General features: G+C 31.2%; 1 protein-coding gene across 4 annotated transcripts in view; it reads right to left on the bottom strand.

Moving 5' to 3' along the window:
- ERBB4 (erb-b2 receptor tyrosine kinase 4) overlaps nt 1–15906 on the bottom strand; it is a 1424132-nt gene that overhangs the window by 331839 nt on the left and 1076387 nt on the right. For 3 of the 4 annotated variants that reach the window (XM_001369059.5, XM_056807929.1, XM_056807931.1), the window contains exon 16: nt 12988–13062. In XM_001369059.5, coding sequence (XP_001369096.4) covers nt 12988–13062 — 75 coding nt within the window. Of the gene's footprint in view, nt 1–12987; nt 13063–13185; nt 13231–15906 lie in introns of all 4 variants that reach the window. The other variant, XM_056807930.1, reaches the window with a different exon arrangement.

Below are 15906 nucleotides of genomic sequence, written 5' to 3'. Positions count from 1 at the left end.
TCATCTATGTTCTATATTTTAAGTTATTTAGATAAATATTTCTTGATTACATTTAAAGCTAGTTCTGGCATAGTCAGGAGTATCCTAGCCTGTATTAGGAATCACAGGCTCAAGCTACATGTTTAACTTCTCTGATGTAGTTAGGAGCCAGAATAGGAGTCAAAAGGCTCTGAGTTCAAATCTTGCCTCAGATATTAATTAACTTAATGACCATGGGCAAGTATATTAATATATCAGCTTCATTTTTTTGTTCATAAAATGAGAATAATACATCAACAGGACCCATAAAGCTGTTGTCATAATAAAATGATATATGAAAAGCAAATTGTAAGCCATAAAATGTTATATAGCTTTATTATTATTATTATTACTTATAGATGAGAAAATTGAGGACCAATTAGAGAAAGAAAAAACAAATCCTATGCCATTCAACAACATATGAAGGATGAACATGAAGGCTTTAAAGTAGTCCCCAGTGGGAAGTCATATTCTTTTTTCTAATCATTAATCTAAATATTATTAGAGTCCTGTGTTTCTAAATATTCTCAATGGTGGTGACTTATTTTTCTCTTTAAAGAAGGGCTTAATTTTTAGAAACAGATAAAAGTACTTTGAAAATGAAAAATGAGACTGATTTTCTAGTGTTGTTCTTTAAATTGACTCTGAAGGTATGTCCAAAAAAAGGAGCTCCAATAATACTTTTAGCCATTTCAGCACCAAAAGAATAAATGTATACCTTCACATGGTAACTACTTTAAATAATTATTTTCTTTGGGATATATGAATTATATATATATATATATACATATATATACACACATTTGATGTGTATACATATATATACTGTGTTTATATATGTAGACCTATATAATTATTTTTCCAAATATTGTATATACACTTGGACATATATATTTATATACACATACACACAATATACATATACAAATGTATATGTATATATGTCACTTTTCTTTTAAGCATAGAAATTCTTAATGTGACTTTATAAATTCATTGTAAATTATTTCTATCTCAATATCTGACCTAATACTTATTACATATTTAATAAAGAAAATATTATCCCTACTAATTACCCATAAATATGAGAAAATTATTAGTCATTATCCTAAAATCATATCAGAGAGGTAAAGTTCCCAGTTTCCAGAAAAAGGAAAACTAAAACAATAAAGAGGATGGGGGAGAGAATTCCATAATGAAAGCAAGTCAAGTTAAAGTCACTGAAAGTTAATAAATTTAAACAAAATTATCAGTTCATAAATTTCTCAAAAGGTTAAGGTACTAAGAAGCTCTCAAAATAGGCTTGTGAAGAGATTGTCCTATTAGACCAATATTATTTCTTTTTTTCTGAATGAATAACTATAAATGGCTTTGAGGAAGCAATGATGTAGAGAAGTCCATATATCCACTAATCTCCAAAAAGTTTCAAGATTCTTTTATCTGTACTGCCTAACAGAATCTAGCATTATATGATTTTATTGATGTCTAGTCTTTAGTTGGTTTTAATTCTCATTGCCACCTTTTGGAAAGCAGAATTAGCAGATGATTGGTAGCTCTGCTAGTGGAGTTACCATTTGGAGTTACAGAATATTGTAGAAATAGAGGCCTCAAATTCATTTAGATACCTTATGATAACATACAAGTTCCTATGAAAAGATATAATTTATGGTCAAAAAAGAATAATTAGAATTTACAAAGGTTTTTAAGACTTGCAAAGAAGTGTATAAATATCTCATTTTATCCTCACAAAAACTCTAGAGGTAGTTTCTATTAATTATCCTCATTTTAAGGATAAGAAAATTTACTAACAGAGGTTAAATGACTGATGCAAGATGAATTCAGGTCTTTTGAAAAGATAAATATTATCAATAACATTGAAACTATTAAAGGAGCATCTAAGTTATTACACTCATCAAAATATGTACTTGGAAACAAAAAAGAAACACTTTAATCTTTCACCTTTTTCTGAAACAATCAGGAGTTTATTGGAATACCAAATTCAACCTTGAGAAGTGACTGAAAGGTAGGGCAAGGGGGAAAATTCAAAAGGGACTTGACTTATTTGAAAATACTAACAATGGCTTTATGGTTTAGGAGCCAATAGTCTAATAAGAAAGAATGATGAATAACAATTTTCATTTATGCTCTGAATAGAATAAGTAGTTGCATTTAAATTGTATCAAGAAATATGTAGGTCCTATGCCTAGAACTTATTAAATTAAGGAATATTAGTTATTTAAAAATTTTATTAATGTTTCTCTACACATCTTTACTACTTAGAATCTTTAAGTTAAAAAAATCTCTTTATATTTATCTCTGTTTTATTTAAATGGATTTAAAAATTCCTATTTGAAAAACTTTTAACTTTGAAAAATCAAAATGGCCAAATACATCATATAATGAATTTGAGGTAAATTTAGATATTCATGAATAGCTTTACTCCTCTACATTCATCTTCTGATGTTTATAGGCTTCCAGAGGTTTTATCAGTGAACATCAAGATCCTGTGATGCTAGAAAAATCTTAAGCATAGTCACAGATATTTACTAGCTATATGACCCCGGGCAAGTCACCTACTTCTGTCTGCCTCAACTGTCTCAGAAAAAAAAAATATATATATATATATACATATAATTGCACCTATCTCACACGGTTGTTATGTGGATCAAATGAGATAATTTTTGTAAAATGATTATCACAAGGTCTGGAATGCAGTAAGAGTTTAATAAGTGCTTATTCCCTTCCTAATCTGTCTTCCAAGGACAAGTCTACCTATTTGAAAATGCAAAAGTATGGAGGGAGTCATTGCCAAAAGCAATAAATCAATCAACAAGCAGTTATTTTATCACTACCAAGTGGCAGGAGGTATGCTGGGCACTGCGGTTAAAAGTCTAAAGAATGAAGCAATCCATATTCACAATGAGCTAGAGTGGCTGTTACATAATGGAGAGATTGAGATCACTATTGATGGAAGGAGTAACTATATCAATGAAATTATGGATCTTCTTCTATGGATCTTCTATTAGTAGTGAGACAATGGGGGGGGGGGGCAAGCAATCAAAATGTGACAAAGTCAGAGAAACATAAATATCCAGCCTGGAAAAGAGATCACTAAGTTCAATCAATAAAGACAGCCGGTAGTTAGATTTGGACTCAAAAGATAGGTATTTGAATTCTGGATGTTACTTAATTGTTGTGTGACTTTGAATAAATCACTTAAATTCTTTGCTTCATCATCTACAGAACGAAATCTCTTCTAGCTTTATCTTATGCCCAATGATTTTAAAAGGAAAACATAACAGCAAAACTGGCTATTTAAGTCAGTTAAGAAAAAACAAAAACAACAGCTATAGTTTAGAAAGGATGTCTGAATCCAGACTCATTGCCTCCATGAATTCCAGTTTCTCTCATTGCTTATTCCCTGCCCCCTCTTTTTTATTCTTATTTTCTTTCCTTTCCTTTGACATCCTCTTTTTTCCCTCTTGACAACCTCTCGCCTGGCTCTTCTATATGCTTTAAGATGAAACTAAAGATTGGGACTTATTGGCCTTGATGACTTAAAGCAAGAAATAGGATAATAGGAAGATTTTGTTTAGTTCATAAAGTGTTGTTTTTTTTCTCCCAGAAGCAAACTTTTATAGAAAAAAGAATTTTTTTTAGAAAATTCTACTAGAAGTGACTATAATTATTCTATAAATGACTTGAACATATGGAATACTTGACTCTGAGCTGAGGAACCGAGTGCTATAAAAACTGGGATGACTGCAAGCACTACACATTGATTAGAGGTGGATTTCCCTTTCCTTATCATTCATTCTGTACTTCTGAGTTCCTGTGAAATTAGAATGAAATTAGAACCACGTAGGGGGGAATGAGAGGATTTCATTGCTGAAACAAAGGTCTCACTGTTAATTAGCTCTTGTATACATGCACAGTATATCAGCTCATCCTGTGTTTGTGAAGGAATGATTAGGTGTGGAAAGTGCTGAGGTAATAGGAAAAAGTATGAAGAGAGCACAATTTGAGTTAATATCTACACATCCTTTTCCATAGCCACTTCATAGAAGGGAGTCCTAGTTAATTACCTTTCTTTGGTTAAATGGGAAAATAGGGAAAAAATACCTGACTGAGAATATCATTCGCTGTATGAATAAGTTACAGAGGGGACCATTAAGGATCAGTCTCCCCATATTCCTAATTATGGCTTTTTTTTCCTGATATACCAAGTTATAACAGTGAAAAGTGACCTCCACTTGCATAAATCTACTCCTTTTAAATATGTACCGTTTAGTTGTGTCACACTAAAACGACAATATTTAGAGATGTTCAATGATGATTTGAAGGCATTGAAGGCATCCCTGGAAGGCATTAATATGAAAGGAGATTGTGAAAGGCTTTTTATAGATAGTGAAATTTTAGCTGCTAAGTAAAGGGATCCAGGGAAGTTAGGAGTTAAAAAGAAAGAGGAAGATAATTCCAGGCCTGAGGAGTAGTCAGTGAAAAAGTCAGAGGAAGAAAATAGTATGTTATAAAAATTCTGTATTCTCATATTTACTTACAAAAGAACTTTTTCATTTTGTTTATGGATGTCTTCTCCGTCTCAATCCTCAAATTTGTCTGGATATGTAGGTGTGTGTGTGTGTGTGTGTGTGTGTGTGTGTGTGTGTGTGTGTGTGTGTTTTGTGTGTGTGTACCTCTCTGAGTAAATTTACAAGTAATTTACAAGATGTGTGAAACAGCTTCTGATAAAGCTGTAATCATCGCATCCATTGCCTCTGTAGTTCAGCTTATCTGTAAGCTGTTGAAGCCTGAAAGAGTAAATACCTTTTGTGGATGCACACACGTGTTCTCTGCTCCATGCTGGTGCTGTTTGCACACCTGTCTGTTACCTCAAAATGGCCTCATTCAGGAAGGGAAGAAAGCCTAATCTAGTTCTTAGAAGGAATTTGACAGCCTCACTATTACTTGCTAGTTAACAAATTTGACAGTGTCTAATCTGAGAATATACTGGGTCTGGGGAATTCTTGGCTTAGGATCTATGCCCATTCCTATTTTAGGAGCATGGACAGAACATTTACTAGTTGTGTGACTCTGGGCAAACATCTTAATCTGTGCTTGCCTCAGTTTCCTCAATTGTAAAATGGAGATAATAACAGTACCAGCCTCACAGTATTGTTACAAGGATTAAGTGAGTTAATATTTGTATGAGTTTTAGTGTAGTTCCTGGAACAGGATAGGTTACCATGTAAAAGTTTATTCTCTTCCTCTATTTCCTAAACTTTTAAAATATATGGCGCTACATAAATACAAACAATTGTTGTTGTTGTTATTATTTGAACCAGTCCAGAATGAAATGATAAAGATTCTCATTGTATATGAATCAAGCTTTTATCAAAGGCCCTTCTGAAATGCAATTCATGACTCAAGGACCAATATACAGAAATAATTTCTCATATTACTTAGATTAGTCATAAAGTTACCTTTTATTCATTTCTACCATCTAATTTATTGTGTCTGTCATTCAGTTCTATTTTGTCTTGAATTTCAAAACAGGTTTGGGATCCATCAATTACACAATGACAGGTAGGCATTTAGCTATTGCTCCCTTCCTTCAGCACACTTGCTGACATACAATGACTTTTAACTTTCTTCTCCAAGATGTTGGAAAAACAATCCACAGAATGAAACAAACAAAAGCATTTTTTAACTATTGAACATGAGATAGCGGTGCAAGAGCACCGGAAAGGTCCTGCATGCAGGATGGTCATCATTTGCATGGGGAATACCAATATAGTGCTGCTTTCCAAGGCAGCCACTACAATTTGAACAGTTACAGAATCATTTTCCTATATGTTAGGACCATAGAATGAGGGTAAGAGACTTTTAAAATCATCTGGTCCAATAATCTCTGAGGAATCAAAGTCCAGGGAGCACATGGCCATGGGAAATACTTTTCATTTTTCTGGTCCATAGTTTTTCCATCACTAAAGTCAGGGTTTGGACTAGGTCATGAAACCCTTTCCAAATCTCATAGCATCCCCAAGGTCACACAGCCTTTTAACAGAACTCAGGCATCCAAATAAATATTTTCTCAACTTCCCAGAAGTAGGTGACAAATCTATATGCCAGAGATAAAATTGAGGGAGAGAGCATGAAAAGCAATTTGTAGGCTGCAAATAAATATTTGAGGAAGGAAGAAAAAGTGTAATGGGATATCTAACATTATTTTCTATTTTTTTTATTTTCATTCATTGTTCTGTCAACTATACCATATTGCTCTTCAGGGTTGAATTTTAGTTTGAATTCAAAATGTCAGGAGCCTTCCTGCTAGAGTTCATAATTTAAAGGTCCACACTAATGCTTAGGTAGTATTTTTTTAGGAGTATATGCAGTTACAAAAAAAAATCTACAATAGCTCTTTGGAGAATACAAGGTTTCTTTCATTTAGATTTATCTTCTGCTTTTCATTATATCTGCTTTGCTTCTTCCTATTCATGTAAGCACCTACTCCAACTGAGCATTTGTTTAATGGACATCAATGACTAATTCTGGTTTTAAATATATATGCATCCGATAGAAAGAAAGCAGTATTTTTCTTTCTGCTTATTTTTCTGTTTAGTCTCCTGAATATATTTATCATCTGATGAAACACATTTTTACTTTTCCAAGTTTAAAAACAAAACTGTACTGTGTTGCACTCATTACATGAATATATAGGAATCCCTTCCCCATTGCAACTTTCCCTACCATGATTTTGATATAATCCAGGTTGTTTGTCTTAAGAAAGTAAATGGGAATTTGAGGGAGTTTTGCAGAAGTTGCAGACATGCAAAAGCCACTAGATGAAACAGAAGACATTTAGAAACTTAGAAATGAATAAAATATTTATGTATAATATTGTATAATATCAACATATTTTATCTTTCAATACAATAAATTTACACAGTTTCTTTTATTGTAGTCACCTGATAAAAGAAAAAGAAGAAAAAATCAAACTTCTTCTCTAGTAGGAAGGGAGAGCCAAAACATTTTATGCAGATTTTCTATATCATTGGGACACCAGGCCCCTAACTACCATGATTTGGAAGGGACACCTGTATTTCTAAAATTTTTGGCTTTACTTTAAAAAAACTTGCAGCAACTGAGATGCTATGGATGATATGTAAGGACCTGAAAGTAAATGTTTAAGGGAAGAAAAAAAAATAGGGGAATATTTCCTATTACTTTCTGCTTTATAATTTATATTCTTAATGAAGGGCATCATTATATTTCTAAAAATGAAAATTTTATACGAAGTTTAAGGTATCTAAAATATTTTGGAATCTACCTACATGTGTGAAGACATACATGTGAACTATATGAACAAAATTATGAAATACTTCATAGAATGACAAATCTAAACAACTGGAGAAATATTAATTGTTCAAGAATAAGCTGAGCCAAAAATATTAAAAATGAAAATAATATCTAAATTAATTTACTTATTCAGTATCATAACCATTAAACTACTATCAAAGTTATTTTTAAGAGTTAGAAAAAATAATAACAAAATTCATCTAGAAAAAAAGATCAAGAATATCAAGGGGATGAATAAAAATTATAAAGGAAAGGGATCTAGCAGTATCATATCTCAAATTACTTTACAATATGGTGAAGATCAAAATAATTTAGTAGTGCAAAGGCAACAAAGTATTTAATTTGTGGAATAGATTAGGCACACAACATAGGGAAGCAAGCAAGCACAATAATCTAATGTTCAATAAACCAAAGATCTGAATCACTGGGGCAAGAACTCACTTTTAAACAAAAACTGCTGGTAAAAACTAGAAAGTCATCTGGTAGAAAATAGGCATAGACCAATATCTCACATGATATACCAATGAAAAGCATTGATTTTTGCCTATTTTAGAGTATTTCATTTCATATCTGATAATTCTCATCTTGTCATGGGAGTGATGACCGTGGATTCATTTCAACTATGCACTTAGAGGGCAAATTCTGGAAAATCCTATCAAACTTAAAAATCAAAATTAGGCACAGGTATGGTAACTATATTTATTTGTTGCTTCAGGTTCTTACTATCCAGAAAATGAAAAGTTTATTACAGGAATAGTGTTCAACTGATGTTGGTTTTTTGGCTGGGGAAATTCATGAAGAAAATATGTTCAAGTGTTCTTTACAAAAGAACTGTATCAATGAAGTGAGGGCCCAACAGATGAAATCATTGCTCTTTCCAAGAACTGAGGAAGACGTTATACAGAATGGCCAATCACCTAACATGATCCTCTGTAGGCATTAAGGTTAAAGATCAGAGAACAGCACAAATCACCAATCAAGTGCCTTTGGGACAAAACAACTAGAGCTATGTCTTTTTGAAAGTAGTGGCATATTTTTGACAGGTTGATGACTTCTATTATTGATTGGTTACATTGTTTAAAGGATTTAGTTATGTTTGCAGAAAGTATCCAAATACAGTCAAAACTCCCAACAGTTTATGATGGAGTCCAAATTTACAGAACTGAAGTTAAGCATTGCTTCTTGTTGATCAACACTAATGTCAGAAGCAACAATCATGATAAATGAGCTTAATGGATATTGTATTATCATTAAATTTTCATTTTTTAATCAGTGAATTATTTGAACTGATGTAAATTAACAAAAATGCTCTCATAATATAAGTTTGAGTATGAAATATAGCCCCAAGTGGGTATAAATATTTATGTATAAATAAATAAATGTACATATGCAAATATGTGTATAGATGTGTTAGCACTATGTTATAAACTTTCCAAAGAATGGAGAATAATCAATAATGTGCTTGACTATAGTTCATGAAGAAATATTAAGATATGTATATATTGAAATACTTCATATCAAAATTAGAAGAAAAATAGTAAAATTCTCTTGACATATGAATTAACATGAAATGTTATTAATTAATCAAACAGACCAGAGGTTAAAATGCATATTTAGATTATGTAATTTAAATAGGAAAATAGGAAAATTCTCTGAAGTAACAGGTGACATTTCAGGAACAAGTCCCATATTCTAGAATGGGGCAAAATGAAAAAAAAAAAAACACTATCCCTTCCAATTTACCTAGAAGAAGTTCTAACAGCAGACTGTAAGCTAAATGGAGTGTGGAAAACCAATTTGTGAATTGCAGGACTCGGAAAGAATAACATAGCCTTGAAAATGAAAGCTGATAAAGGAAATTGGAAACATTTCACCTGTTTTCATTTAAAACTTCAATCTTTCTTCTGCTGATTTAGACAACAGAATTCACTGTAATGGGGGAGTGGGAATATGAACTCTAAATATAAGAAGCACAGAAACATACTTAATATAATTTACAATGGCCAAAAGAAAACACATTTAAAAAGTCCAATGCAATTTAGCACAAAAGTTAATTTGTCATCACTGATTGCTTTGTATTTCCTTCTCTATGTTAATATATGGCTCAATTTAGTGGCTTTATTTACACTCAAGGGTTAAACTTATCCCCTGTAGGTTAATGGATTATAAAAATTTCAAAATTGGTGGGGACATCATTAGCTATCTAATCCAATAAATCACAACTAAGGAAAACAAATTTTCCAAATCTCCCTCCCCCCCCCTCTCATACACACACACACACACACACACACATATCTTCTGATACCACTTCGCATCTTTCAACTAAAATCACTAATAGAAAAATATCCATCAGAATTTCCTATGCCCTCCACCATATCCTCAATATATTCAGAACTAAACTTATCACTGTTCCTTCCAAAAATCAGTTCTCATTCCTATATTACTATTTCTCTAAATGACATCTTGTTTTCCATATCTGAAGTTTTAGTAAACTCTTATCACCTTTCTTTCATCACTTTACATGTCTATGAAGTAAGTCCTATTGATCCTAGTTCCATGTCTGCTTCTTTCCTTTCTACTCTGTCATCATAGATCTTTAACATAAAATCAACTGGATTGCAGCAATATCATCTTAGTAAGTTGGCCTGACTCTTAATCATTCTACTTCTAGTCTATCCCTCATTGAAGGGAGGCATTTTCCTTTTGCAGAAAAGAATTCTAATGTTACTCAAAACACTTCAATAATTCCCTATTGTCTATTGAGAAACAGTATATATTTATTTTCCAATTCAGTTAAGTTAAAATTGGTGATATTTATTATGCTTATCATTAAAGATGCTCTTTAATTTGAAGGTATGTTATCCTTCCAATCTTATGCTACTTCTCAATGTTCTAACAAAACTTAACTACCCTGTTTCCCATACACACCTTGTTTTACCAATTCGATGTATTTAGTAATTCTACCCCCTATTCCTGATATATTCTCACTAGTCCCTCTTTCTCAATGAATTCTTCTTTTAAAATCTTAAGTAAAAAAATCTCCTCCTTCCAGAAACATTTCTGCAACCTCTATATTTATAAATCCTTTTTGCCTTTAAAAGAACTAATTATTTGGTACTTTCTAATGCACTTCTGTATATGTGATATCAAAGAGTTATTTTCTTACCTGCCATATCCTCTCATTAAGTAAATTGTCAGCTTCATTAAGGCAAGGATACTCTTATCAAAACTTTTTCCCCCCACAAAATATCCTAGCATAGTTCTTTCAATAACTAGGAACTTAACATTTGGTTCATTGAATTTATTAAAATAAAGGCTTTAAATGTCATCAGAGGCTGATAAAAAAATAGAAAGGACTTTTGAGGAATTTTCTAGATTGTTCTTCCATTTTAACATTCATGGTCCCAGAGAAGAAAGAATTTATTCTAATTTTAATTTTATAGAATAAGGAACTTTCTTAATTTCTTTGCTAATCCATTTCAGTGTTAAAAGACCCTCATTGTCATGTCCTTCCTTTATGCCCATATTTCAAGCCCATCTAAGTATTAAACTTGCTTTTAAACCAGGTTCCTGTCCAGAGAAAAAAGAAATATACTGAATATTGGCACAGTTATATGTAAAAAAGAAACATATCAATTGAATCAATATTTATTAAGCACTTACTATGTTCAGGTCACTATGGACAAAAAAGAAAAAAATGGCTCTGCTCTGAAGAAGAAACAACACATATAAAGGCAAGTAAAGGTAATTTTAGGAGAGAAAAAAGGCACTATGAAATTGGGCAAAGGAAGATTGGGAAAGTTTTCTAGGAAGTAGCACCTAAACTAAACTCTGAAGGAAACTAAGAGGTGGAAGGGCAGAGAGCTTCCATATTAAGCAAGGGACCTGAAAGAACAGAGAGGTGGGAGGATCAAACATTGACTTAAAAAAAAATGAAGCCAATTTGGCTAAAACAGAGAATATGAAAAAAAAGGGTAATAATGTTAAATTAGCCTAGAAACTACCTTGGGAACTGACTATAAAGGGTTCCAAATCTTCAGTGTAAAAATTTTATTTTAACCTGGACATGGTAGAGATCCATGAAAATTTTTTGAGCAGAAAGTGACCTATGACTTAGGATGCTGATTTTGGAACTGAGAATTAAAGAGAAAAAGAAAGATACTGAAAGATGGAAGATCAATTAAAATATTATTTCAGATGTTAGTTATGAGATGATAAAAATCTGAACTCAGGTAGGAACCATGTGAGCCAAAAGAATTAAATCAAGGATTTCCTTTCCTAATTACAAAGATTCTAAAATAAGTAGAAGAGTTGCTGTCAGCTCCTTGAAATCAGTAATGTATGAACGCATAAACCAAAATGTAAAAGCTTCAGCAAATGAAGGACGTAAGATAATAATACTGTAATCTCCAAGTTACTAAAATAGTCTTTTGGTTTTAATGAAATTATTGAATAATTAAGCGTAAAATATGTAAAATACTATGATGTCAAGCTATACAATGACAACAAATGTGCTGTCATGCAAATACGCGGGTGACATTTCTGACCCATCATCCAATAAGAAGGTAATTGGGATGTTTGTTTTCCTCTTGATTCATGATGCCATCCATATGCTATCTTTGGGAATATAGTCACATATTGTGATAGGGTTAACTAGCATTAGTAGGAGGGTATGGGGCAGCTGATATCCAAGTAACATTTTTTCTCTGTTCAAAATGAGATGGGATTTTAACCGCATGTTCTAACCAATTAAACTCTAGATCATGGCCAACAATTGCAATGAGATTTTGGACAATTAGTCTATTTGAAGTCAATTCATTTTTCAAAGCTTTTGATTTCATGATCAACTCTATAGGAAAGATAATTAATATACAATAGCATTTGTAAAATACCATATCATATAATCTACATAATTTAGACCTCAGTAATCTACCTGGGTAATTCATCTGATGAATATTCTCAATGTTCTATTGATTAAGCACTCTGTTAAGTACCATTTAATGGTCAAAAAAAAGATACAATGGTCCTTTCAATAAGAATGTGAATAAAGATCCTAAAAATGTGACAGTTTTATCACAAAAAGGTTGAAAATTTTTAATGTTCAGATGTTCTGCTCCTGAACAGTAAAAATTATGATGAAACATTTAATTCAATGAACTGGATGATAAAACCATTATTGAGCAGATTCTAGTGAACATACCAACCAGTTTATATCAGTTTAAAAAAATCAGGAACTAGATATGATCCATTGCAGATAAACTTGGGGAATAGTTAAACCACAGACCTCTATATTCCTACATCTTAAATTTATCTTTTTGTAATCATAGAACTATGAACTTTAATTTTATCTGGCAAAATTTTGCATAATTGGTTTGTCACTATGTTTTAAATTTTAAAGTTAATCAGTGACACTGCTAATCCACACTGAAATCTTACTGAATGGGGGATAGAGGAAGCTAATAAGTAGCAATGAAAAGGATTGGTATTTTTATGCAATCTTTTTTGATCCATAGATTATTAACTTAAAAAAAAATAAAACTAAACTGGTTAGTACTTCTTATCTGGGGACATTTGAAGAAGGTTTGAGAGACAAAATGGAAACATGGCAGATGTTACCTAGCATGTTGTGGTAAAGTGGAATGGCCCGTCCATGGGTAGTAAATGCAGTCATGACTAGAGGGACCGCTACACCTGCAGGCAATTACAGAACAGAAAGTATCACTCGCCATTCACAGGGACATGCACACTCATGCACCCTGGATCACACTTGGAGCATCGGGAGGGAGAAGCACAGAAAGTAAACACATCAAATACCTATCCATCAGGCCGATGCAGTCATCAATACTTGAGCCTATGCACCTGTAGGATATCCAGGTTTTTTTTTTTTTAAAGAAAAGGAAAGAAAAAAAGTCAGTTATTTTCAGAATGATTAGAAAAATTCAAATATCTTATTTATCAAATTATTAATTAGAATTCTTAGATGTTTCTCAAGATACCATGAAATTAAAAGCTGTGAAAAAATAATTATTTGATGTATACCTAGTAAAGCTATGAAATAATCTCCCAAAGAGAGCCCAAAGAAAATAAGTTCAGAGTGAAAGATAATTAATTTCAATGGATTTCTTCCAAAGAAGTAGAACCTTTTCAAAAATGAAAAATCCAATTATTTTGCTCTTTTCCCACATAGTTATATTAATGCACATAAGCTAATTAAATGGCAATACCATGACTGCCTTTATAAATGTAGTATCTTTTAAAATTCATTTAATTTCAAGTAAAATATTATCAAGAAAATGGGACATGTGATTTGATCACTCTGTAACTCAATGTTAACCTTAGATTGATTTGGTGGAGTGAGCATGAAGAAAGTTAACATGCTATTGTACTAAGCACAAAATAAACCATAAGATTCTATTTCTTAATGGCAATTGTCTCTAAAATCACTTAAATTTAAACATGAGTTCATTTTATAATGAATGATTTTTTTTAACTAAATTTTAGCTTCCCTTGACAGTCTTCTTTAAAATATACTCATTTTGAATGGCAAATAAAAACATGTATGTGTGTGTGTGTGTTTCTATGAGTATATATGTTTAAACTTCCAAAATATAGACTAGTGCCGAATAAATATTTCTGGAATGCAAATAAATAAAAGAAGACCTAGGTACACAATGAATCCATTGAGATTTATATTTAAATGCAATTACTTTTGTGTATCTAATCTGAAAAATGAGCTGGGGGGAAAAATGACTGGACAAGTTGGATATGACTAATCTACTAAAAATAAGGACAACAAAAATTTTATGTATATATGTAAGCAATGAATGAATAATTTCTTAAAGACAAGTAAATTATCTTCCGTTTTTCCTCTGATAAAACTAATAATTTTCCCCTTCAGAAGTTCTAGAAAGACTCTTTCAGCCCCAATTCACTATGAACTCTGGACATGTTTTTTTTTCTTTTTCCTGAGGTTCCAGTCTCTGAAATGGAAAAATTAGAGCAACTGTAAATGAACATAAAGATACTCCAACTTAAATGTAGATTGTCCATTATTACAAGATCTTTCAGAGAAATTACTGACCTCAAGTAAAACTATATAATACTAGCTAAGAAATCCTATTTTAATTTTTTTCAATATGAATCTTAACATTCTGCTTATTTAGAAGGGCTTCTTCATTAATTCTGTACCAAAGTGACACATCATGAGTTTTAGGACTTTAACCTGTAAATGAAGTTGCAATGATGGTAATATTATATCTTTATACAAACATACCACAATACATTTGGATCAGAATGACAAGGATATATATATATATATATATATATATATATATATATATATATATATACACAAAATATATATAATATGTACCATTTGAAAGTAAATAACTTTTTTTAAGCCATCTCATATGATCATTTTTTTAGACCTTCCTTGGAATATTGTTTTTAAATTATTGTGTGCTTAAAAGAATCTTCCTAGAAAGATTTCTGTCAGACTTTTTTAATGTTGATTTAATAAACTGAATAGCAAATGTGGGGGAAAATTAGATATTAAATTTATGCCTTTGTTCAACAAACCTAGAAGAAGATATTTATAGGTAAATTGAAGGTAAAATCTGAAAATGAATTAATAATACCTTTTGGTTCTACCTTTCTCATGCAGTTATCAAGTTCTATTTGTAATAAAATTATTATTTGTTTTTCTTTATATTAGACTATACATTATTTAAATTCTGGAGGTTAAGGAGTGTCTTTCATATTTATATCCTTGGTACATCACATAGTACCAGGAAATTCAATTTAACGAACATATACTAAGCACCTACTATGTGCTAGGCACTGTGCAATTAAAAGTTATTTAATATATGATTTTGCTGATTAAGTAATTTATATCCCCCAGAGGATTACTGTACATGGTAATCACTTATTAAATATTTACTGAATGAATATCTTTTAAATGCTTATTGAAATTAAATAGAACTTGGACAGAAAAGGAAAAGAAGTTTAGATAGTTAGAATCTCTTAATTAAAGTTACATATTAGTTTTAAAAATATTTTCTTGGGGGTACAGGTTCCATTTCATTGTTTAGTTTATTATGTAAAAGTAGCTTCTTGGCATTTCCAGTTGGTTTTTATGGTCCAAAAACCTCACAAATGTTATAAGAAGCTGAAAAGTATAATTTTGTAAATTTAGACTGATGAAATTTGTAGGATGAAGTATTAAAATTCTTCAAAATAAATAAACATTCCAAATTGTACATTTTCAGATGGAGCCAAGGGAGACGCTTGTATATATATATATATATATATATATATATATATATATATATATATATATATATATATATATACATATACACATATACATATATATACATAATTAAGGTATATCTAAACAACACATGTAAAACCATATTGTTTGCCAATTTTCTCTGTAGTATTTACTTACTTAGTACCCTGATCTATCCACAGATATGGCAAAATCAAAATATAAGAAGGTAATTTGCTCTAAAAATAACAGTAAAAGAGAAGACA

This window comes from Monodelphis domestica, chromosome 8, assembly GCF_027887165.1.
Source record: "Monodelphis domestica isolate mMonDom1 chromosome 8, mMonDom1.pri, whole genome shotgun sequence".
NCBI lineage: Eukaryota > Metazoa > Chordata > Mammalia > Didelphimorphia > Didelphidae > Monodelphis > Monodelphis domestica.
The sequence above is the reverse complement of the archived record's forward strand: the minus strand, read 5'-3'. Positions and strand labels throughout refer to the sequence as shown.